At 38.7% G+C, this 23,305-nt stretch overlaps 1 protein-coding gene across 1 annotated transcript in view; it reads left to right on the top strand.

Moving 5' to 3' along the window:
• The window catches only part of fancm (FA complementation group M), a 39,005-nt gene extending 15,933 nt beyond the window's left edge, over positions 1-23,072 (top strand). The window contains exons 5-23 of the mRNA XM_044167750.1: positions 3,718-3,849; positions 5,010-5,142; positions 5,388-5,480; positions 5,685-5,783; positions 6,278-6,456; positions 7,123-7,329; positions 7,495-7,735; positions 7,857-8,005; positions 8,682-8,846; positions 16,638-18,485; positions 19,137-19,205; positions 19,397-19,516; positions 19,848-20,013; positions 20,175-20,281; positions 20,407-20,909; positions 20,988-21,078; positions 21,182-21,530; positions 21,903-22,197; positions 22,365-23,072. Of these exons, the coding sequence (XP_044023685.1) occupies positions 3,718-3,849; positions 5,010-5,142; positions 5,388-5,480; positions 5,685-5,783; positions 6,278-6,456; positions 7,123-7,329; positions 7,495-7,735; positions 7,857-8,005; positions 8,682-8,846; positions 16,638-18,485; positions 19,137-19,205; positions 19,397-19,516; positions 19,848-20,013; positions 20,175-20,281; positions 20,407-20,909; positions 20,988-21,078; positions 21,182-21,530; positions 21,903-22,197; positions 22,365-22,491 (5,073 nt within the window). The 3' untranslated portion in view covers positions 22,492-23,072. The remainder of the gene's footprint in view (positions 1-3,717; positions 3,850-5,009; positions 5,143-5,387; positions 5,481-5,684; positions 5,784-6,277; positions 6,457-7,122; positions 7,330-7,494; positions 7,736-7,856; positions 8,006-8,681; positions 8,847-16,637; positions 18,486-19,136; positions 19,206-19,396; positions 19,517-19,847; positions 20,014-20,174; positions 20,282-20,406; positions 20,910-20,987; positions 21,079-21,181; positions 21,531-21,902; positions 22,198-22,364) is intronic.
• Positions 23,073-23,305: the final 233 nt, after the last annotated feature.

Genomic DNA, 23,305 nt, shown 5'->3' with positions numbered 1-23,305 from the left:
TCACTTAGCTCCATGCCCCTCAACCAATCAACTGGTGGCCCCCACTGAGCATGCTCAGTGAAGCGGCTGTCGATGTTATTTGGCACACGTCCTCTCCTCTCCTCTTTTTAATAATCTTACTGGCTTTGGGAATAATCCAAATGCACTTCATGTTTGTTTTTCTATTTTTATGAGACCCTGACCCTAACCTCAATTTACCTTCATCTATATCAGAATCAGAATCAGAAATACTTTATTGATCCCCGAAGGGAAACTCTTTGTTACAGAGTTTCCCTTCGGGGAGGTGGTACATTAAGTTATTTTAGAAATCTGTGTATCATTATAATTTTGATTGTGATACATTACTATTGTTACTGTTAACAGATGAGACCATGGCCAAAAAATGGTACCCTCTCTCTGTCATATTGTTCATGGTAGTGTTTTAGAAAGTGATCTTTCCCTTTTTATTTTTTTAGCTTTTTACGCTCTCCACTTCCATCTGCCATTGCCTGGAACTCTTTTGCTTTATTTTCAGGGGAAGAACAGTGTTTGTCTTCCAGTTTTCTGCATTAAAGCAATAACCTTTTCTGCTTCAAATTAATCTTGTTCTAATACTATCTACAGTACAATGTCAGGTATGGTAGGTGGATAAAATTAAAAGATGTAACATGTTATATGGTATCAGCAAAAGCAAAGACCCAGAATGTTTTACTTCCACTTCATGCTTTTCTGATTTCATGTATTCCTCTGAATGAATGAACAAATAGATAAGTAAGCAAATAAACAAATAAGTATATAAACAAACTGGTAGACTCATAGTTACACCGGTAAACAAAGAGTAATGGTCCGATAGTGCTAACTGCCATGCAAGATGAAGGATACTGCAAATATGCTTCATGACGTGATAAAAGTAGAGCAACGATTAGTCGAATAATTGATTAGTCGATCACAATTAGTTTGAAAATAAATAAATCATTTAAGTCATTTTTCAAGGTTCCAGGTTCTCAAATGTGTTTTTGGTCTTACATTATAGTCAACTGAAAAAAAAATTTTGGGGGGGCGTTTGTGCTCTAGGATATCATGATGGGCATTTTTCATTGTTTTCTGATGTTTTATAGACTAAACAATTAATCATATAATCAAGGGAAAAAATTGTTAAAGTGAATCAATAATGAATATAATCCCTAGTTGCAGTAAAACTGTAGAAGAACTAGAGCAGTTTTTCTTTCTGCTCATTTGGTCATTTCACTCCACATTTCTATCGGACAAAAACGGCAACTTCACTAATCTGTTTCCGTGTAATCTCATAATCTGGTCCTGACCGCTGCGTACACATTCCCTCATTGAGCTCCACCTGTTAATTAACTAGAGAGAGATTTTGCCTTGTAATCATATTGTGGTCCTTTTCTCTCAGTGCTGTCTGCTTCTCTCTGCCACGCACAGGCACTAAAGATTAATGGGGCTGTAATTATTATACTGTACACCAGAAAACAAAATAGTTGAGTGGATAAAACAATGTAGACACAACTTTGGTCCTGTTAGAGTTCTCCCGCTAGTTGTCCTGAGGGTGGCGCTAGAGAAAAGGCCATGATGTTGTCGGAATTAATAGAGTTAATCCTCTCTACAGTGGCATCTTACACATGGTCAGACTCTGATCAGTCTAAACTGTACGTTTTAAGCATGCTAACATGCTAACATTAGCATCTTAATATGCATATTACAAACTAATAAATGTTGACATCTAGCCCAAAACATTAAGCATGCCAGCTTGTTAGCATCCATACAGTTACTGTGGCTTGTTAACATCTGGACATGCAGTGTTTAACATTTATTAATTAAGTTAAGTGACTCTAAATTGCCCTGCCTTGTGAGTGTGAATGGTCGTCTCTGTATATGTGATAGACTTGCGACTTGTCCAGGGTGTACCCTGCCTTTCACCCAATGTGAGCCCCCTTGATCCTGAAAAAAATGAGCTAATATAGAAAATGGTCAGATGCACAAATGTTACTGTGTACAGTTGGCGTGGGAAAATGCTAACTATGTTAGCTTTAATCCTGTCATGAACTATAGTGTTGTTGGACAAGTAGAAATATGGTTGGTGGTGCTAAATGGAAAGTCAAGGGATCACCAAAATATCAGTCATTCTCTAGAGATCAGGAATAAAGATTAGCCTACACTAATATTATTAATATTATACTATTTGTAGAATTAGATTCCAGCATAGGATTGTTTCCGACTGGTGTGATCCAAACATTTCCAATAACTCCAGAGCGTTGTAAAGTCCAAAAGTCAAAATTTATTGAAAAAAGATAAATGTAATAATTTCCAAAATTCATAACATGTTTTTTATCTAACAAAATATTCTGCTTCAATCCATATTTGTTTGGCATTTAGCCTCTCAAAAACAACAGTTAAGCCTAGGGGTACGATTATTATTTCATAATTATTTTATGCCCTTATTGGATCGTATTTGGATGTATTTATGTTGACGAAACTGACGAATTAAATTCATTAAAGAAAGTTGATTTAATAAAAAAAGACTAATTTAATCTGATGAATCATTTTATTTACATTGAGGATTTTGTTAGAGGATTTGTTTTAGGGTGATGACATCATAAAATATGACGACTAAAGCATAATTTGAATGAAAACCTCAAGAGAAGCTTTGAGTGTAAAAAAAATGACATTCGGTACAGCCTTAATTTCTTCTATTTACAACTTTGATTCCTCAATGTGAATAATACTTTTTTTCTTTTCCTTCTTTCTTTGTCTTTTGTCTTTGTCTTTTCTTGTCTTTATGTCGCATGCAGCAGTGATGGGTTTGTGTTTTTTCTTATTTTGTTGATTGTGATGCTTGATTGCCAACAAAATTAATAAGCATTTAATAAGAAAAAATGTGTCAAGATATTTTGAAAAAATATTTTATATGTAATGTATGTGTGTATGTTAAAGTATACTATGCTCTCTATTCTATTCTCTTAAATCATTAACACTTGTTATCCCAGTGGTGACTGTCAAGGTGTTTTTAAATACCATATGAAATATAAAATATATGTCAATATGTCTTAAAATTTGTTTTATATATAATATATACAATATTTGTATAAATGTTGAAGTATAGCCTTTATTAATATAAAACTATTAGTATTATAAAACGATTAATATGGAAAATGTCAGATTTGTGTAAATGTAGGCTAACGTCATTTGGCCTACTTTGACATCATATTATAAGCTTTGTTTCCACTTCATAATACAGACATAATTTACAAATCAATACAACTAAATTGCTTGTCATCTGTTACAAAATCTTTTTTTTTTTTTTTTTTTTTTTACCAATTAATTTCAAAGGGCAGCCCACTTCTTCTTTCAGAGTAGCCTTTTATTCTGTTCGGTTTCTAGAGCAGCAGTTCCATACAGCTGAAATTGAAATTGTAATGACCCAGCTTCCCATTATCTGCGGTCGTGAGGATGAATAGATATTGTTAAAATTGTCTGTTTGAAAAACTGCTTCCATCTCTCCTCCAATTCTAAGGACAAAAGGAAGAAAGAATCTAGCTCATTTTAGTGTTATTATGTGTCGCTTGTTCAAGTAAGACTTCTGTTCAGTCTGTGTGTGTGTGTGTGGATGCACTTTCCACCTGCAGGGTGTTAGCTAGTCAGTCTGATGCATTACCCCTTAACACAGGAAATAGCCTATTATCGATGACCTATGTATCTGTTTGTTACTCATCCTGCTAGGTGCTGGAGAAATTCATGTCTCGTCTGGTCCAGAACCGGGTGATGGCACAGAAAGACCTGCGGACTCTCAGCAAATACCAGCTTATCCTCGCCAGGGATCAGTTCCGCAAGAACCCACCGCCAAACATCAAGGCACGGACTCTGCTCTATGAATCCTTGAGTGCTATTGTGTTATAGACTGTATGCTATAATATATAATTTTACATGATATGATACATAGCCTTTCAGAATTACTGGGGCTCCTTTTAAGGCTGTATGGAGCCCCGAACCTGACAAAATGTAGTAAAAAGTTATCAAACAAGTTAGAAATATAAATGCATATATCAGTAAATAATATTGTTAGTTTAATAATTAAAATGCCGTTTAAAAAATTTACAGCGTTATACTTCTCCTTTACCTCCAGTTAGTTTTTTTAAAAAAAAGCAATGAATGGTCCTTGATGAAGACAACAGACATGCACTTGAAGATGAAGATAATGTTATGAAGATAGAAGCATGAGGTCTGTTAAATTCAAGTAGTATTTGCTTGCTAACTTTGTTAGCGTTAGCTGACTGAAAAGCTTTTGCTAATGTTACTGAGTTTATACAACGATGCAGCAGTATGCAGTACAGTGTATGAATGATTAATATTATGTGCACTGGCTGGTGTCATTTTATAAAGAAAGTATAAAGCTTTATATTTCTTTTTACGCTCCATTTTAATTATTTAACTAACAGTATTATTTATTGATGAAATCATTCATCATTCATTACTTGTATAAGTTGTATTATTTTTACTTGTCCATTAATCATTTACATTTTGTCCGTTTCGGGGCTCCATAAAGATGTGCCCAAGGCTGTAGAAAATAATCAATCACAAGGTTTAGACAGTGTATAAATATGACCTGTCTAGATTATTGGATTTGTACTATATTTTCTTTTAAAGCCTTTTAGAGCATTGTCTGGTAGTTGAATGAACATTTTGGATGGATTTTCTGTCCAAGTTTAGATATGGTGGTAGATATAGTGTTTATGTTTAGTTGGAATACATTAGATGACTCTTCAATTTAAATACCATTTTAGAATTCAGCTTAATAAATAATTTACATTAATTACATTTTATTTGCAGATGACAATAATGTATTAACGTATTTTGTAATACAGTAGAAGCAGTGTAAAATATGTTATTGGAACAGTTGATAAAGCTCATAACTTACAGATATTTTATTTATTTAAAGCCTTTATTTAAGTCAAATTCTTACCAGTGGTCTTACAATGATCTTATGGACTCACATCCTCTCCTGCTCTCTGCAGGGTCCGCAGCAGGGAATGCTGGAGGGCGACTTTGCCCTTTGCATCAGCCTGTACCATGGCTACGAGCTACTGATGCAGATGGGGCTCCGATCACTCTTCTTTTACATCCAGGGAATCATGGACGGCTCCAGAGGTCGGTCACCTTACCTTCAGGCATTCATTGTATTTCGTTGCACTTTATCCACAGAAAAAAGGTTTTACTGAATGTGAGAACATTTCTTCCTCACATATGCTTGTGTTGCATATTTCAGTTGAACACCCTTTCATATCCCAGATTGTCCATCAGTGCTCCTGGGTGTATGTATACTCAATAATGTGTAAGATCTGTGTATGATTCGTAAAACAAGTGTTTGATATGTGCACTCTCCATGATTTCAGAGATGTCCAGGGCCAGAAATGAGCTGCAGAGGACTCCCTCCTTAATGGACCTTTACCATGAGATGGAAGCAATGTTTGTGAAGCCATCTGCTGGTACCTGAGCACTCATTCATACCATATCAATCAAATTTCTGAGCCTTTCTTATGTACCGGTAGTTGGATGAGGCATTTTGATGGCAGGTATCTCGATACCACTTCTCTCCAATTTGGAAACAAAATGCCTCAATTTACTTTAAAATATAGCATAGAATATACAACATCTATCTGACTAACATCCTCTACAATTGATACTTCTAGGTCCAGATGAGCCTTTCATTTACAGTCACCCCAAACTGGAGAAACTGGAGGAGGTGGTGCTGCAGCATTTCAGAGCTGAGAGCTCACCAGACAACAAAGGTGATTTATTTACTGTAGCAGTGCTATCCTGTGACTCATACATGCAGTGATTGTTCTGAGTGAAAGTTGAAACCTATAATTCTCTTCATGTTCTCACTACAGCAAATAGAAAGCATCTAGCATTGTGTTAAAGCTGTTTAACCTTGTTGCTATGCTTACATTAAATATTAGAGTTTTATTGTTTCATGTTTACCTCTCTAAAATTCCTGGTAAATTAATATCTGAAGATTTGAAACATTGTTTGGACACTGTTGTCCAGAGACAGAAAGCAGTAAAAGTATCCACAGTACAGCATTTGTTGCAGAATAACTCAACCTGTAAGAGCTAATAATTTAGCAAAATTTTTGATGTGGGTATGTTGATCACAGAACAAAGTATTCCAGCATCTGAATCAAACAGGCATACTGTAAGTTAAAGTACTGTAATAAATCAGCTCATGGTTACTGAAGGAAATTTTAATCTGTCTCTTTCTCTTCTGTCTCATTAATGTCCAGGTTCAGGTCCTCAGGAAGTAAGCACGCGTGTGATGATCTTTTCATCGTTCCGTGAGAGCGTACAGGAGATCGCAGCCATGTTGAACCGTCATGCTCCGCTGATAAGGGTCATGACCTTTATGGGCCAAGCCTCAGCAGGGAAGGGAGTCAAAGGCTTCACCCAAAAGGAACAACTGGAGGTAGAGACTAGATGCCTTTGTTTTTTGCCAAAGGCAGATTTACAGTAACGTGATATGGTGGTAAAATTCTCAAGAACAACTTATTAAAAGCCTACATCAAGCTAAACATTTAGCTGCATCAACTATAACACTACATAAAATAAAATAGGCATTTTATAGAGAGTAAAATGAGTATACTTTTACACCCGTCTACTGTTCACCCTTCATCTGGGGATTTAATATAAACTTTTCCCTCTCTTCCTCCTTGTTAGGATTAAGTTCCATTTTCAAGTTGAATGCACTCATTTGTGGCACTGTGCAGTAGAAGTGTACCTTGTAAAGCAAAACTGCTGTTGCATTGATTTCACTGCTGGTTGCTTAGCATTCAAATTGCTCTGCAGACATCTGTGCCAGTTCCTCTAAATAAATAATGCAGGAATATCGCTTAGATGTAAATGTACATTGTGTCCTGTACACACATCATTTACAAAAAATATACCAGATCTTTAATATGTAAAAGGGCATTTTATTGTACATGCACACAATTTAAGTAAACTCAATTTAAGTAGCTAGCACAGATACGTATTTACATACTACATTTGCTGTATATCACAATGGGTAGACACACACAGATTAGAATACTTTAACTGTTTATAGCTTTGTTTCTACTGTTCACTTGTGTTTTAGGTGGTGTACAGGTTCCGTCAGGGAGGCTTCAACACGCTGGTATCAACCTGTGTCGGGGAGGAGGGGCTGGATATCGGAGAGGTGGACCTCATTGTTTGCTTCGATGCACAGAAGAATCCCATCCGCCTGGTGCAGCGAATGGGACGTACTGGACGTAAGCGGCAGGGACGTATTGTTGTCATCCTGGCTGAGGGACGCGAGGAGAGGGTGAGAGTTTGAGTCGCAATTACAAAAGCAAGATGAAATGAGCCATCAAATTAAAAGTTTGATGCTCTACCAAATGCACTTAACATTTCTCTACTCAGAGCAGATTAACCCCACACAGATCCACAAAACCACCTGTACCAAACTTTTAACCTTTGTTTTCCTCAGACCTACAACCAGAGCCAGAGCAACAAGCGCAGTGTGTACAAGTCCATCATCGGCAACAAAAGCAAGTTCCACATGTACCCCAACAGTCCCCGCATGCTGCCCGGGGGGGTGAACCCCACCCTGCACAAGATGCACATTGTCTGTGGCCAGTTTGACCATCGGGAGAGCAGCAGGCGATCTGTCAAGGGTCGACGGTCCCACTCTGAGGGACGGGCCTCACTCATCCACCCTCAAAATCTGAGTGAGTGATAAGGCAGGAGTAGATTTTGGTTATTCAAAATGGAGCTGGAGGGGAAAAAAAGTTTCCTTGATTGGAGAAGCTGGACGTTGGTTTCTGAGTTTGTGTGTGTCTAATGTGGTAGTTTGGCAGGGCAGTGCAACGTCGGACGGGTTTCTGAGCAGTGCTGAATATTCCCTCTGGGAGTCCACCATGAGGCTGCAGGAAGATGAAGCTCATCCAACCCTGAAACAGTCACACTTCATGTCCCTACCCAGTGATCGACCGCCTCAGGTTTCTTTCTCTCTTTTTTCTTTCTTTCTTTGTATGTTTCTTGTGCAGGTCTGAAAAGTACCAGACAATGGAAGACAATGTAAATGAAGATAAAGCCACTGGAAGCCCATTTTGCCCTTCCATGCCATGAAACCCAAATACAGTATATGTTTTTTTTAATAAGACCCTTTTAATAATGAAATAATACATAAAAAGAAATATAAATAAAACAAAGTATAGTTTACAAAGAAGTTGCTGGAATGATTAGCTAAGACTCCTGTCATTCAAGCATTTCAATTGTAATATCTTTTAATGAAATAGATTTATAGTGACATTGGAAGTAGCGAAATTGAATTGAGACCATAATATCTTTTAAAAAGTGACTAAAGTGACCTAAATTTGTATTTTAAATGCATCTCTAGAGATTTAGATATTGTTAGGAGTCATTACTGCATCTTAGTGCAATTCTGCGTTTGCTCCCGTTTTTGCTCCAGACACTTAATTTGTTGTGATTTCAGGTGGCTAAATCTTAACCCCAAGGTTGGAAAGTTATGTGTAGAAAGACAGGAATTTTTATGTGATATGTGCAAGAACCTTGCTATATTCCTTCCTGTGCGTCTTTTGTTACTGGCTTGAATATAATGTTACTATTTTACCAACGCCATATATTTTTATGATGTGATTACATGTCCCAAAGGAGGAAGTTTCCAAAAGCGGACCACCACCCAGAGAGCTATCTCTGTGGGAATGGAGACACTGGCAGCACAAAGCACTTCCTACCCATGCTGTTGATAATTCCCTCCGCTGCCACCACTTCATTAAGGTGATGGAGCTCATAGACGGCATGAGAGAGGAAAATGAGGTGAGAACAGGAACAACTAATAATGTATGATAATATTGCTGTGTATTAATTCTGTGAGCATCAAGATTGAAGCTAATGTGGTAGACTCTGTGGCATGAAGGAAAATAACTGAACTTGGGTCTTTAATACGTCAACAGCTCAAGTTAATCAGATGACCATGTAACCACTAATTCAAAATATACACCAATTTATCAAAGTTTCATGATGTTAGGCAAACTGCCTCAAGTATCTTGCATAAGTTTTGCTCAGTTTAATGAAAGAAAGACAGTAGTCTGTGTTTATGACCAAACTATAAATTCACCAGGCTGAAAGAAGTCAGCTGAGTTGCATGTGAACCTACGGCTGTGATTCGTGTTGAGTTACTACATTCATCATTTTGACCTGGAAGGGAAATTCCTGGCATGATAAACAGGCTCCATGGTGTAATTGTGGTTAAATTTATTTATTTATTTTTTTATTCATTTATATTCAACAGGCTGCTTCACCTCTTGTCCTCTTTCTCTCAAATTAGATTTAACAAAAAAAAAACAGATAAAAGAAATTAAATTTTACAGTAGCACTCGGAAATCTGAACATGTAGCACTGAAAATGAAATGTTATTTTTGATTTACTTTTACTGATGTGTACCAAACTATTTTTATAGACAGGTGAACTAGTTTTTCTCCCTCAGTCATAAAGCTGCCAAAACAGCAAGGCTGGATGTTTACAGCTTCAAAGCTCGTAACTACCAGTTTTTGCTGTCACTTTTTTGCTGATGATAGCAGTTTGGTTCATGGTCTTAGCTGCTAGTTGATAGAAATCTTGTTTTTCTGGTAACTTGAATAGAGCATATATCAGCAAGGTCATCAGATCTACTTGAAACAGTCACACAACAGTTGTCATCGGGCTGAATCTACAGAACATCTAGCAGGGAAGACTTTCAACAGGAAATCTGTTTTACAGATTAAAAAACCGCACTGTGTTGTTATGGTTGTGGTTTCATAAACAATATTAGACAGGTAATTTAGTCACAAGACTCTCTCATTACTCTCTTCTTGTCCTTGTTTACATTTTACCAATCCCTTCCCATTACACACCTTATCTGTTCTGAAAGTGTTCCAGGGCTCCCATCTCACCATCTGCTATTTCACAAGATTGTGCCATCGATAAGACCCCTGAATTTGTCCAAATCCTTGAAATTGGGTCAGAGATTATGGTAAAACTGACTATTGGCTTAACTCAGAAGTGGGCTCTTATTACCTTTTTTTCCCCCATCGTGGATCTTGACCATACTTGGCCACCAGTAAAAACAAAACTAGATTACAGGGTGAGATGGCAGCTAATGTCTCACACGCCTCCATGACTGAATTCAGGTCATGAAATACCCAGCAAACAAAAGAGAACTTCTATTCAAACATTTGATCATACACAACAACTTAACACAACAACTTAGTGTCCAAAAGTAAAAAAAACAGTATGCTACAACACAAAGTACATAAACCTGAACCCTAAGCAGTGTAGTGGCCCTGCCTGTTTTAAGGCAGAGGGATACTATGTATGTTCTTGTCATTCTGCAGTTATTTGTACATACTGTTCAATAAGTAGGTCTAATTCCTTTGACTTTGCTGTTTGGCTAGGTTTGCTCCGTCATAAATCATACATCTTATGTTAGCTTTATTTGATATACACTAAATCATCCCATAATAAAGTTAAATGCACTCAGAGAAGACATACTGTACCTCCACTAAGCAGGGGTGGAGGAAGTATTCAGGGCTTTTACTTAAGTTTTTACTATGCAGTAGAATGACCTCTTTTAATGTTGTATTATACATAATATGTTGTTATTACAGATGCATTACTGGGTAAGTATAATTTTCATGTTGTAGCTGGTGGAGGTGAAGCTACTATTAATCACATTATATACTGTTAGGTAATTTAATCTGTAACAGTACATCTTTCTATAAACTAATCACCTATTTTTGTATGTAAAATCTTAATCTGAAAAGTATCGTGGAACCACAGCTGTCAAATGAATAGTATAAGGTATAGTATAATGGAATACAATATTTGCGTAAAGTAGCAGAAAATGGAAACACAGTTAAGTACCTTAAAATTGTACATAAGTATACTTGAGTCAATGTACCACAATTCTAAAGCTGCACATGCTCTAAATCTGTTACTTTAATCATGGTTAATGTTTAGACATTTTAATCAGGATCTGCATCAAGTTATGCATAAATAATCATTGGGGTCAGTTTTTTTTTTTTTCATTCAAGTGAGTGCTGTCCTATGATGAAAATAGCCACACAACAAAAGCAAAATCTTGCAATGTCAAGAAAAAAAATGTCCTGGGTCCAAACCTGGATCTGCCAAAAAAAACAATCCATAGTTTAACTCACCACCAAATTAAACTAAAATCTGTTTTCAATGTCTGAGAGACAGACAAACAAATGGGACCAAAACAAAACCTCCTTGACAGAGGTAAGTAGTTTATAATTTATCCAACATTTCCAGATTTTTTTTTTAATTAAATAAACAAGTCTGTTGTGGGTTTTTGTATATTTCAGTTTTTTCCCCAACCCACAAATGTGTTTTTCACTTCAAATACTACAGTAGCTCATGTCAGTAACATGTTTTTAAGTCCACAAAGCATATTTGTCTGCCCCTGCAGTGTCTTGCTATTTTCCTTTTAATTTGACATATCCGCAATCTTAAATAATGTTTACTCATTTCTCAACATGGTTTCTAGAAACATTAACTCTCCATTTAGTGATGATGAATTTAATTTATTATAGCCCACATGACATCGACATTTTGTGCAAACAGATGTTCCCATTAGTACACAAGCAGTGTCTCCCCCAACTATGTTCTACACTCATCTTTACTCTGGGAAGGATAACGTTAGCCACGGCTTACTTGCTTGGACTGAATTTGCAGAGAGGCCTTCTGACCAACAAAAAAACAAAGCACCTAAATGAAAGTCCAAACTTTATTTTTCTTTTAAATCTTGCCCATTCATATCCCCTCCCCTTAATAGCGTTGCGCTCCAGAAGCCATTAATCTCTTTTGGGGCCATTTTCTGTCTGGGTAAGTTCAGAACCATGCTGTGTTTTTCATTGAGTTGACTCTTCTCTTTATGATGAGGAGACACAGTTCAGGCAAGCAGGCGTCCTCTCCTGTGATTATGTAACGCTTCTCTGAATTGTTACATAAAGCCGGGAAGCTGGAAGTAGGTCAGGCCTTGATGACCTACATGTATAGAGCAGGAGATCAAAAAACAGATGCAAAAAAAAAGATAAAAGAAGTCAAATAGGAAAAGAGCGTTAACGTGACCATCAATTATAGACTTCATTATGATTATTAGCATACATGATTGATATTTCATGTAGAATCCTTTAAATTTGATTGTGCTTGAGTTGTTTTGAGTGCAAGACAGTTCCAGTATCTCACATTATACCACAGCTTTAAGTACATGACTGCTTTTATACAACAACTTTAATAGACCATTTTGCAAACAAAGACAGAAGCTCTGGGTTTAATATGATACATTTATTTTGGGGGGGGAAATCACATTGCAGTGCATTTGTGTGACCTTCCAGCATAGGCGTTATGTCTCACATTTCATTTTTGCTCATTGTGGACGTTTGAACATGTTCGAGCTCGACATTGTTGCACGTCTAGTATCACTGGCTGAAGTAAGAAGTAGATTTTTAAAGGCCTTTTACTTTTCCTCTGCCTTCAGATCATCCTTTTATCTTAGATGTATTCAGATTTACTGATTCTTGAGCTGTCATATCAGGGCCAAATAAACTGAAATTTACATGCAAATCCATGTTGTTTTCAGCCTGTAACTATAGCGGTTTCTCTTGTGTAGCAGCTTTATTGCAACTGTTGAGCGTCATTTGAATTAGGGCAGCTGGTGTTGGTCGGTCAATCAGCATCTACAAATCTGAGGACAAAGAAACTCTAGGAAATCTTATCCCGAGCCGTAGCATGTTTGGAAACAAAGTCCAGCAGACTGATTAATACGGATGATGCATTCTTTGTGTGTGTTCATGAGCATCAAATTTGTATGATTATTGTAGTGCAATGAGATAATTAACAGAGAGGAGTTTCCACTTTGCTGCTTCCTTCATCATGCAGTCTGAACCAGCAGGAACCCTCTGACCCTTCCAGCCTCTGCAGCACTCTCTGTCTCTTGGTCCTCGTCATCAAGTTTATTTCGGTCTGCAACATCTTTAGATCTAGAGACTTAATTTGATCATTAATTAATTGCGTGCCAGGGGTTAAGGTTAATCCTGTATGGATCAAGTTCTATTCATTATTTTTCAGAATGAAAGTGTGTCGAGAAAGGGTGTCAAAACTCACTAGAAACAAGATATTAAAATTTATTTCTAACATGATGATGCATTCCCTCAGTGTCCAGTGCCACTAAATCATTGAATACCTCTGTTCCATTTTTCATCAGGATTGTGACATTTAAAGAACGTGCTGCAGCCTTGGTCTTTGTGCGAAGTGGACAGCCATGAGCAAAGCTGTGTCTGAGGGATACAGGAGTTTTAAAGGGACAGTTCACCCCAAAATCTAAAATACATATTTTCCTCTTACCTGTAGTGCTATTTATCCATCTAGATTGTTTTGGTGTGAATTCCCGAGTTTTGGAGATATCTGCCAGAGAGACATTTTTTTTATATAATGGACCTATATAGCACTTAACTTGTGGTCTTGAGTAACCGGGTCATGATTTCTGGAAACATTGGAGACATTGCTGTTGAGTTTTTCAAATGCATATTTTTGGCGCTTTGAGCACCACAAGTAGTCCTATTATATTAAAAAAAAAAAAATCTGAATATTTTATGAATACATTTGTTTTCATACTCTGCTACCAGTTCGGCATTGAAAGCCTACAGTTTATTTTCAAGCCTGTTAAAAAAATTAGAAACGCACTGAAACCACCGCCAAGCTGTGGCTTAGTAGCCTATTTATACTACTGACATTACTGTATTTGTAAATAGCATAATTCTGTTTTAGGCTATAGGCTAATTATAATTTGAACTACAGTAAGCTATATTTTATATACAGTACTGTATTAGTGTATAGTGTTTTTGAATTATACACAGTACAGTAATTTAATTTGTACAGTAATTTGAAAAGCATTTCAAAATACAGTACAGCTGTTTCAAACAGTAAAATTCAATAGCGATGCTGTCCGTTTCATTACTTTACATTAATTTAATAAATATACAAATGTCAATTAGATGGTAATCTGCATGAGAAATAAAGAAAAAGAAAAACTAATTGTTATAATAATCATCCGCTTATAGTGATCAGTTTGACCTGGACAGACATGATCACTATAAGAGGTTTCCACTGTATTTCACAATACTAACAGCAGTACAGTAACATTAATGAGTGTAAAAACTCTTTCTGTGGAGACCTGCAGTTCATTTCTGCCTGTGGTGGCTGTGATTTGTGACAGCTCATGAAAGAAGTTCTGTGTAGATGTGTTTTGTAGAAAAATGATCAGTTCAACAGTAAAACAAAATCAAAAACACCCAAGATGAAAGGAGTAACACAAACCTCTTACAAGAACATGCACACTCTCATGCATATAGCGAAAAGAAATAGATTAATTTTGCCTTTAACAATGCAGTTAATAACTATTAGAAAATAATAAAATGATCATTAAATGGGCAAACAAAGTATCTGTTCAAAGGCACAATTCATGATACAAATTTGAACAAAAGGGCAGCGCCACTATCAAAATTTAGAGCACACAACTGGAAACTGCTGTCTCCAAAACTGATTGACGGGTGTTGTATTACACACACTAATACTAGACAACAACTAAGTCTAAGTAATTTGTATTTTCTGATGCTGTTATATTATTATATTAGTAATGATCATTAATACAGGTGTAAACATGCCTGTATTTTTAATAATGATCATCCAAGGAAAACACAATATCCTGATCTAATTTTATTAATTTACATGGTCAAAAAATATACATTGGGACTTTAAATAGTTTTTAAATGGATTGGTAAAATGTAAACTTAGAAGCCTATATTTTTAATTATGATAAGCTAAGAAAAACATTAAATCCTAATTTTTCGTCTATAATTCAAAATTTTATATGCGAGTATGCCAGTAATTTAAATGTTCAAAAAAATGTATTTATTAATAAATGATTACATTTTTTTATGGTTAGTAGCTAAACAACATTTTGCAATAGCATGTGTTTGTTCTCTTTTCAAAATATAATAGCTGTTAAGTAGTGTAATTTTCCATCAGATTTTGTTGAACATGAATCAATGCCTCTAACGATGTTAACACAGTCCTGGCAGCCAATTAAAAAACTCATGTGGATTTTTTTTTCAACAGGGAAACACCATTGATAATGTTTTTATTGTATTCAGTTCACACTTGTAAATAGATTACATTTTTTCAGTGGAAAGCCTTGCGTGTCTAAAGTATCATGCCCTCATTGAGAAATGCTGAGTGTAACAGCTCTCATGATCCCACTGCACTGAGTGTGTCGTCTGCAAGCTGCTCAGTGTTTGCCTCCAGGTTTGTTTGTCTAATTAGAGGATTAAGGGAAGGGGTGAAGAAATAACTGTTCAGGTTTCGTTGTGATAATAAACATGATCACGTGTGCTTCTCGAGATTTCAAAGTGGAACATAAGACATGTTTTAAAGTGAAGTGGTTGCTTAGTTAACATATGTCACATGTGTTTCCAATATATGTTATACAGCCTATATCATGGCTTACTGCCACTGTTTGTCTTTTTGTGGGAGATGTCTGTTTCCCAGAATTAAATCTCACACACATTGTTCACTTAACCTCTTATGTATCCATTTGCTACGTGTTGAACATTTCAAAAGCTCTTTTTACAGAAGTACCGTATGTTAGCAAACATTTAACAAACTAAGCTGGACCACAATAGCGTGCTGATTAGGTATGAAAGACGTGTGAACAAATGAACAATAAAAAACGATGAGGACACTCCACCCTTCGTACTGGCACCAGGTCTCAAAGTAGAAACCTGCTGATCAAGAATGAAAATTATTTAGTTCACTTAGTAAATGCCACATAATGAGAACAGAATGTCAAACCAACATTGCCATCCATAGGCAATGTTAAGTGTGAAGCTTTGTTTAATATATTGACATAAGGTATCTTTTCATCTATTTTTTATTGCGCTCTATCTAGGCAAAACCACTATTTTGCTCACTACACACGCTCATGCCTTTTCTTGCTGTCACTCTACATTAGACATCTTTTTCTTTCTTTTCTGTTCACTGAGCATCTTCATCCTGCTGGTCACAGGTTCGATGGCACCCCGTCAGCCCAAGCAAGATACCACTCTAGATGAATCACTTCCATGTCATATGGTTTGCACAGATGACAGGTGCTGGATGATTATGATGTGTGTGTGTGTATGTGTGTGTGTGTGCTTGTGCGTAAGGTACAACAAGGAAAAGATGAACAGGTGGGAAGATGTTTTAATTTTGGGCAGATTTATAGTGGTATTGTCCTTTTAAATTATCGTTCTGGGGAACAATGTCTGACTGTCTGTCTTCCTCGATGTTTTAGGAAAAACAAATAAATGGGAAACGTCACATCAGACTTTTGTGTATGCTCAATGTGTGGCTGCAATGTGACGTCTCTTCATAGGATACTTCCTGATTAGATTACTACTGTTGGCAAGTCCAGAGGCTGATTACAACTTCCTGACCTTGGTTCTCCTGCAGAGGGTTTTCTTATACAACTCTTCTGTGTTTGTGTGTGTGTGTGTGTGTGTTTGTGTTTAGGGGGAATGTCATTACGAGCAGGAGCTTCTTCCTTACCTCCACAAAGCAGATGGCCACGTGAAGAACCGACCGAAGAAACAGAAGGGCACAAAAACCTGCACTAAAACTACCAACAACGAACCCGAACCATCTCACTCGATGTCTTCTGATCTGGAATGCATCGACGAGGAAGCAGAGAGGGAAAATACGCCAAGAACAAGTTTAGTTTCCACATTGACCGTGATGAAACAAAGACTTCCTGTTGAACATGATACTGAGGCACCTTATGATGACATCACAGACCACCCAGGACCTGAGGCGATTTGTCCTCTTCCCCCAAACAATGACTGTCCAGAAGCTGACATGGATGATGACTGTGCCATTATTAATGTCATAAAATCAGAGCCTGTAAATTTTGACAGAACTTCACAGTTTATTGCTAAAATTGATGATGTTGAACTTCAGGCCATGTTCTACCTTCCCAAATGGAGTTCAGCACCTCCTCCCCCCTCTGCCATACTCCCTCCAGGACGAGATCAGAGTCTGAAGGTCATCCTGGCCAACGTGGCGGAGCTCCTGTCCCGATCTCCACCGTCACTGACTGAAGATTTAGAGGCCAACATGGCTGCTCCATCACTTCCTCCCTCTCCTCAGCGGCCTCATCAGCCATTCAAGGTCAGCTTTACCCTGGATGTGGACAACGACGATGATGATGATGAAGTGCTGATGAGCAATGCTGACAATGTCTCCCCGAGGGCGTACTCAGACGAGCCTCCAGCCGGTAAAGAGGACAGTAAAATCTATCATGATTGGCCTTGTCAGGAGCTGCGGACTGTCAGCAGGGGCAGCATAGCAGCAGACAGTCCGACCTGGGATGAGGTTTTTGGAGAAGAATTGAATGATAATTATGATATAAGAGATAACAGCGAGGAGACGGATGATGAGGTTTACAAGAAGGAACGGGTTGGTAAGAAAAGTAAGAACGATGGCTTGAGCAATGAAGAAGAGAGTTGTTGGGATGATGTGAGGAATGAGGAAATGCCAGACTTGAGAGATGGTGGTGTGAAACACAGCAGGGACCCTCAGATGGACGAGAGCATGGATCTGTTTGGGGATGACGAAGGCTTCCTGCAGATGACCATCCCAGACATCTCCACTCCTGGCATCACACCCAGGACATCCCCCAGTGCTGGAGACATTGCTAATAGCACAAAAAAGATGTCTAACACTTTACATATGCACACCCCTACAAACACATGTAGCACTACACACACAGCTGAAACCGCACATAGATTAAACACAGCGCACACAGATGATTTAACTCAGGCCAAGCTCATAACTCAGGACCCAAACACCCATAACACTACAAGACAAAATACACACACAGCAGCAGAAAGTAAACCTGTAACAGACAATTCAGTAGCAATTACAGCTTGTTGTATATCTCCCACAATGCAGCAAAATTCTGAGTCATGTGACAGCTCCCATGAATACTTCTCTGTCAACTTTGACCTCGGCTATTCACTGGAGGACTCTGAGGAAGAGAAAGTAGAGGATGTTCCTGCCCAATGTATGTCGACCTCTCCACAGCCTAAAAAGCAGGCTGTGTCTAACTCCTCCACTCCCCATAACAGCTTCCCTAGACAGAGAATGCCTCTACAGTCCAGTGAATCTACACCGCAAATGCTGTCAGAGCATAGGAAGAGAGAAACGTCCTCTCTTCTGGATGGTGCACTCCCATCTCCAATCACATCACCAGTAGCTAGGCGAATGCTCTTAGTGGAGCGCAACAGTGACAGTGAGGATGAAGTTGTGGTTCATAAAAGAAGACATCAGAACAAGGTCAACCCCTTGATGTCCCCGGAAATGGTGAGCAAGGCCTGTCAATATTAGGGCTGCAACTAATGATTATTTTTATTAATCTGCTGATTGTTTTCTCGATAAATCATTTGGTCTGTAAAATGTCAGAAGATTGTGAAAAATGGCCATCACCAGAGCCCATGGTGACGTTTTCAAATGTCAAAACCCAAAGATAGTCAGTTTAGAAGACAAAAAAACAGGAAATATTCACATTTAAGAACCTGGAACCAGTGAAATAAAAATAGCTGCAGATTGATTTTCTAATAGTTGCAGCTTCAGCTGATATACATTTCTTTCTTTCCTCTCGTAAGGTTAATGAGATGTATACAAAAAGATGGTCGCTTAAATTAAAATCTTTTTGTTTACATTACAAATACACAGTAAATAAAAACAACAGCCAAGCTAGGAGATATCAGATTCAGACGGCTCAGTCTGCCTCTGTGTCCATCATTTCCAAGGTACCTGCAGTTGTCATGGCAGCCGGCTTGCAAGCAGTGAAGAAGCATTTTCAGCTCCTGAAATGTCTTAGCAAAACATGTTTTATATTTCAATATATATGTAAATCACATAACACACACTGACTACTACTCACACTGTTTAGAAGTATTGAGTACAGACAGAATGCATCTGTATGTATGTAACATGTTTTGTTTCTGATAGTCAAAGATCTCCAGTGATGTGGACTCCCCGGTGGTTGTGAACAGGAAACGTGCAGCTGCACTTAATATTGTAAGATTTTCTTTATTAGCAGTAAAGAATGCCACGTTGGTTCAACCTATTCAACACAGCCGATTTGATTTAAATACTTTAACTCCATGCATTACTGAAATACAAGTCCTCACGGTTTAATAATATGCAGCATCAGACACCATTACCTGTGTACAGTATTTAACTAATTTGTTCTCCTCATTGGTCTCCAGTCTGATGAAATGGAGGGCGAAGCGGTTTCTGATGACGATTTTCAGAGTGAGTCTGTGTTCACACGCAGAAGCACAGTACACGGAGCTGAGAGGCAACGAGTCCAACAGCACAAAGCCAAGGTCTGTGTGGCAACAGGTGGCTCTGTGGCTCTGTGATCTGAATCTGAATTATATCATTTCTCATGTTTACATACAAGCGCAGCTGTGGTTGCTGTTTGTTTCTGGTGACAGTGTAAGTGGGAAAAATTAGAATGTGTGTTACTTTTTGTGCAGAGTTGCTAGTGCAGAAAATGAAATGTACTGTCACTATATAAGGCCACTTTAAAAACACGCAAAAAGTAGCATGACCTTCCTCCTTACATAAAAATGTCAAGTCTATAAATATCCGTCAGTTGCACGGACAACTTCAGCATCCGTCAAACCTTGACATTTTCCATCGCTCCTTTCTCAGCACGCTGTATGTCAAAAAGGGCGTCAGTTCCTGGATGAAGAAGCGGAGGAGGAGGAGGAAGAGGAGGGGGCAGACGTGTCATCTGATGAAGAGGATGGAGAAGACCAGAACCAGTCTCTGGAAGGCTTTGTGGTCGACAACACACACTTCTCACAGGGACTGAACGGTACTTGGTTATTCCACGAAATGTGTTTTTATTGTGCCTCCAGTGGATTATAGTTAAAATCTAATTCACTGAACTGAAGTGTTTGAGCTTAAATAGGCTGAAGGAATTGTGCCGTAACGTTTAAATTTCTTGGCCTTCCTGTCTGTTCTCCTCTTTGTCAGACTCGGAGATGCACGGTGTTTACCTGAAGTCAGTGAGAAGCCCTGCAGTCCGAGGCAAGTTCAAAATGTCCTACAGAAATCATCACAACATGGACATATTTTCCCAGGTATACTGTATATTTCATTCTGAGCTTTTGTTTACTCAGTGCAAATAAACTTGAGTTACGAGTAGTATAGTTAACTTTTAGTCTAATCATTGACTCCAGTCCATGTTCCTAACCTGTGGTCCCAGGTGCCTGAGATGGATGAAACATATGCGGAGGACAGCTTTGTGGTGGGCAGTGAGGTGGAGGAGGTGGAGGAGCTGGAGAGCAGCGAGGAAGAGGCTGAAGACATTGAACTTCTGCCTGAGGACTCGTATGTGGACGGGAAGAGGCAGTATGCCACTAGGCGGCGTGTTTTCCTGCACGAAGCCAGAGCAAGAGCTGGAGCCTGCGCTAAGACTACAGCTGAAGCTCCACCACAGAGAGCTGGGGTGAAAAACAAACGCGCCCGTGTCATACGCCTTAATGATTCTAGTGAGGAGGAGACAGAGGAAGTTTGTAAAAAGAGAAGTCCCACAACAGGAGGGGGTGTCGCTGTCCCCTTGTGGCCAAAGGCGGTACAGCCGGAACCCAGCAGGCCTCTGCGGCAGCAGAAACCCTCCTCCTCCTCGTCTTCAACTATAGCATCCAAGGTCTCATTGCTGAGCAAGGCACAGAGACGCTCAGTGATTGAGGACCAGCAAAATGAGAGGTAAAGAAATTCTCATGCAGTAGCACACAAACACAAACAGTCATCAACCACTAGAGCATCGTTTTCTTTCTCCTTCAGGTGTCGCCAGAGGTTAGAAAATCAGCATTTGCTCTCTGATGAACTGGACTTTGTAGAGTCAGCGCTGGAGTCCTCCAAGAACCCACCCCAGGTACGAGCAAACAAGATGACACACCTGTCCATAGGGACGTACAGTATGTGTAAAATTTAAAATGACTGCAGCTACTTTGAGGTTATGTTTTCCTTTTGTCCAGACACTCCCCGCCACCTCCTCAGAACCTCAGATGTCCACTGCACAGGATCCATCAGTCAGCGAGTCCCCTGCTGCATCCGGACCTGTTTGCATTCTGGTGGACAGTCGCTGCATCAGCAGCGGAGTGGAGCTGATGGCCAGCCTGCGTCAGCGCCACGCAGCCACCGTCCAAGTTTGCTCACTGGACGGCAGCTACTTCATCGTCAGCAACCGTATGGCAGCGGAGAGGCACAGCCAATCAGATTTGGCTGCAATGCAGAACCGGAAGCGATTGGCTGAAAGAGTGAACAGCTTGCAGGGATTGTTTGAGCGTGTTTGTCTGATAGTGGAGAAGGAGCGAACCAAGCCAGGTCAGTCAGCATGTTGACCTGATGACTTAATATTAAGCCTGTGTATTTTGAGGCTTTTGTACAGGTTCATTGGTAACTCCTGTAAAATGTGGTGACTTTAAATAAGGTTTGAGTTACATAAATATACAATATAAATTTAGCTGAAACAATTAGTGAATTCGTTATAATCGTTAAATCATATAGCTAATAAAAATAATCATTAGCTGCACGTCTAATATGAGTAGATAGTGTAAACACCTGTACATACTATGTCATTGTATAATGGATACAGTGTTCTTCATGATCTTTGAAGGTCTACATTACAGGAACTTTTCATTCTCACTTTGTGAGATCACATTATATGTTTCTTTATGATAATTGTCACTGTCACAGGTGAGGCGTTGCGTCCCTTTCAGCGAACACGTTTCTATGACAGCACTTTGACAGCACTGGTGCGTACCGGGGTGCGTTTGCTGTGGAGCGATGGTGCTGAAGAGAGCGCTGGCTTGCTGGCAGACCTGGCACGGCTGGAGCAGCGTAAAGGCCAGGGCATCGCTGTACCGCTGGAGGTCAAAGGGCAGCACAGGCAGCAGGCCCTGCAGCTGTACTTGAGCCTGCCCTCAGTCAGCTATGTCCATGCCCTCAGCATGAGCCACAACTTCAGGTCAATTGCCCAACTCATGAACAGGTAAAGGAAGTGTGTGTGTGTGTGTGTGTGTGTGTGTATATATATATATATATATATATATATATATATAGTAGCCAAACAAGAACAGACAAGAACACAATACGTTCTTTCCCGTCTTGTTTACACAGTATAACATTCCCTCTCACCCCCTTTTGTTCCTTCTGCAGCTCCATTGAAGCCATACAGAAGGGAGGCTGTATGAGTCGATCCAGAGCTGAAGAGATCTACCGCTTCCTGCGCTACTCCTGTGACTCCTTCCTCATGAACACATCAAAAGCAGGAAAAAGCAGCTAGGGAGAAACACTGTAGGAATACCAAAAATCTGAATCTGAATCTCTATTTCTACCATTCATACTTTGCATTTCTCTCTTCCTTCATTACTTTCTTACTGATATATCTGTACTTCCCCTGCCCTTCTTTTGGCTGTACTTCTTTGTTTTCAGTCTCACCAGGGACCAGATGACAGTTACTATGCTACGTACAGTAACTGCTCTAACTGATGTTGTATCTCAATGAGAGAAGAGCAACAGGATATTGCTTCAACCTTCTTGCACAATAAGTTGAAGGGGAAACACCACTCAACTCAATTTGTGTTATATAATACCACAGGTTTCTTGATATAAGACATACTATTTGTTTTATACTGTTTTTTAAATCATTTGGGTGAGAAGTGTTTCCCTTAAGACTGATGTACTGGCATTAATCTTATCAGACGGTGTTGTGGCAATACTGTGATCATAAGAACTCAATCAATATTTGATTGACACTTGAATAAGTTATTGTTTTTGTCAAAATAATGGATACATTGGTTTATAACCTTATTCTGAAAGAGGTAAATATGGAGTCAAATTTCTTTAATAAAATATTTTCGTACATTGTTGTCAAAGTGCTTTTGTGTTCCCCTTGAAAGATTTGAAGGAGTCTGCTCCAAGCGCCAAATGTATGTCAAACCTGTGATACCCATCTCTAACCACTAGAGTTCAGTCTTTAACTAAACATTTCTGGATGTCTCTAAGGTCACTTACTTGACTCACTTAAAACAACTCATCCAGTCATTCTCCCGTTTGTCCCATTTGGGTTCTGGCAACTCATTAAAGTGTTAAAACTT

Source organism: Siniperca chuatsi, linkage group LG15, assembly GCF_020085105.1.
Source record: "Siniperca chuatsi isolate FFG_IHB_CAS linkage group LG15, ASM2008510v1, whole genome shotgun sequence".
NCBI lineage: Eukaryota > Metazoa > Chordata > Actinopteri > Centrarchiformes > Sinipercidae > Siniperca > Siniperca chuatsi.
This window is presented reverse-complemented; position numbering and strand designations above follow the sequence as displayed.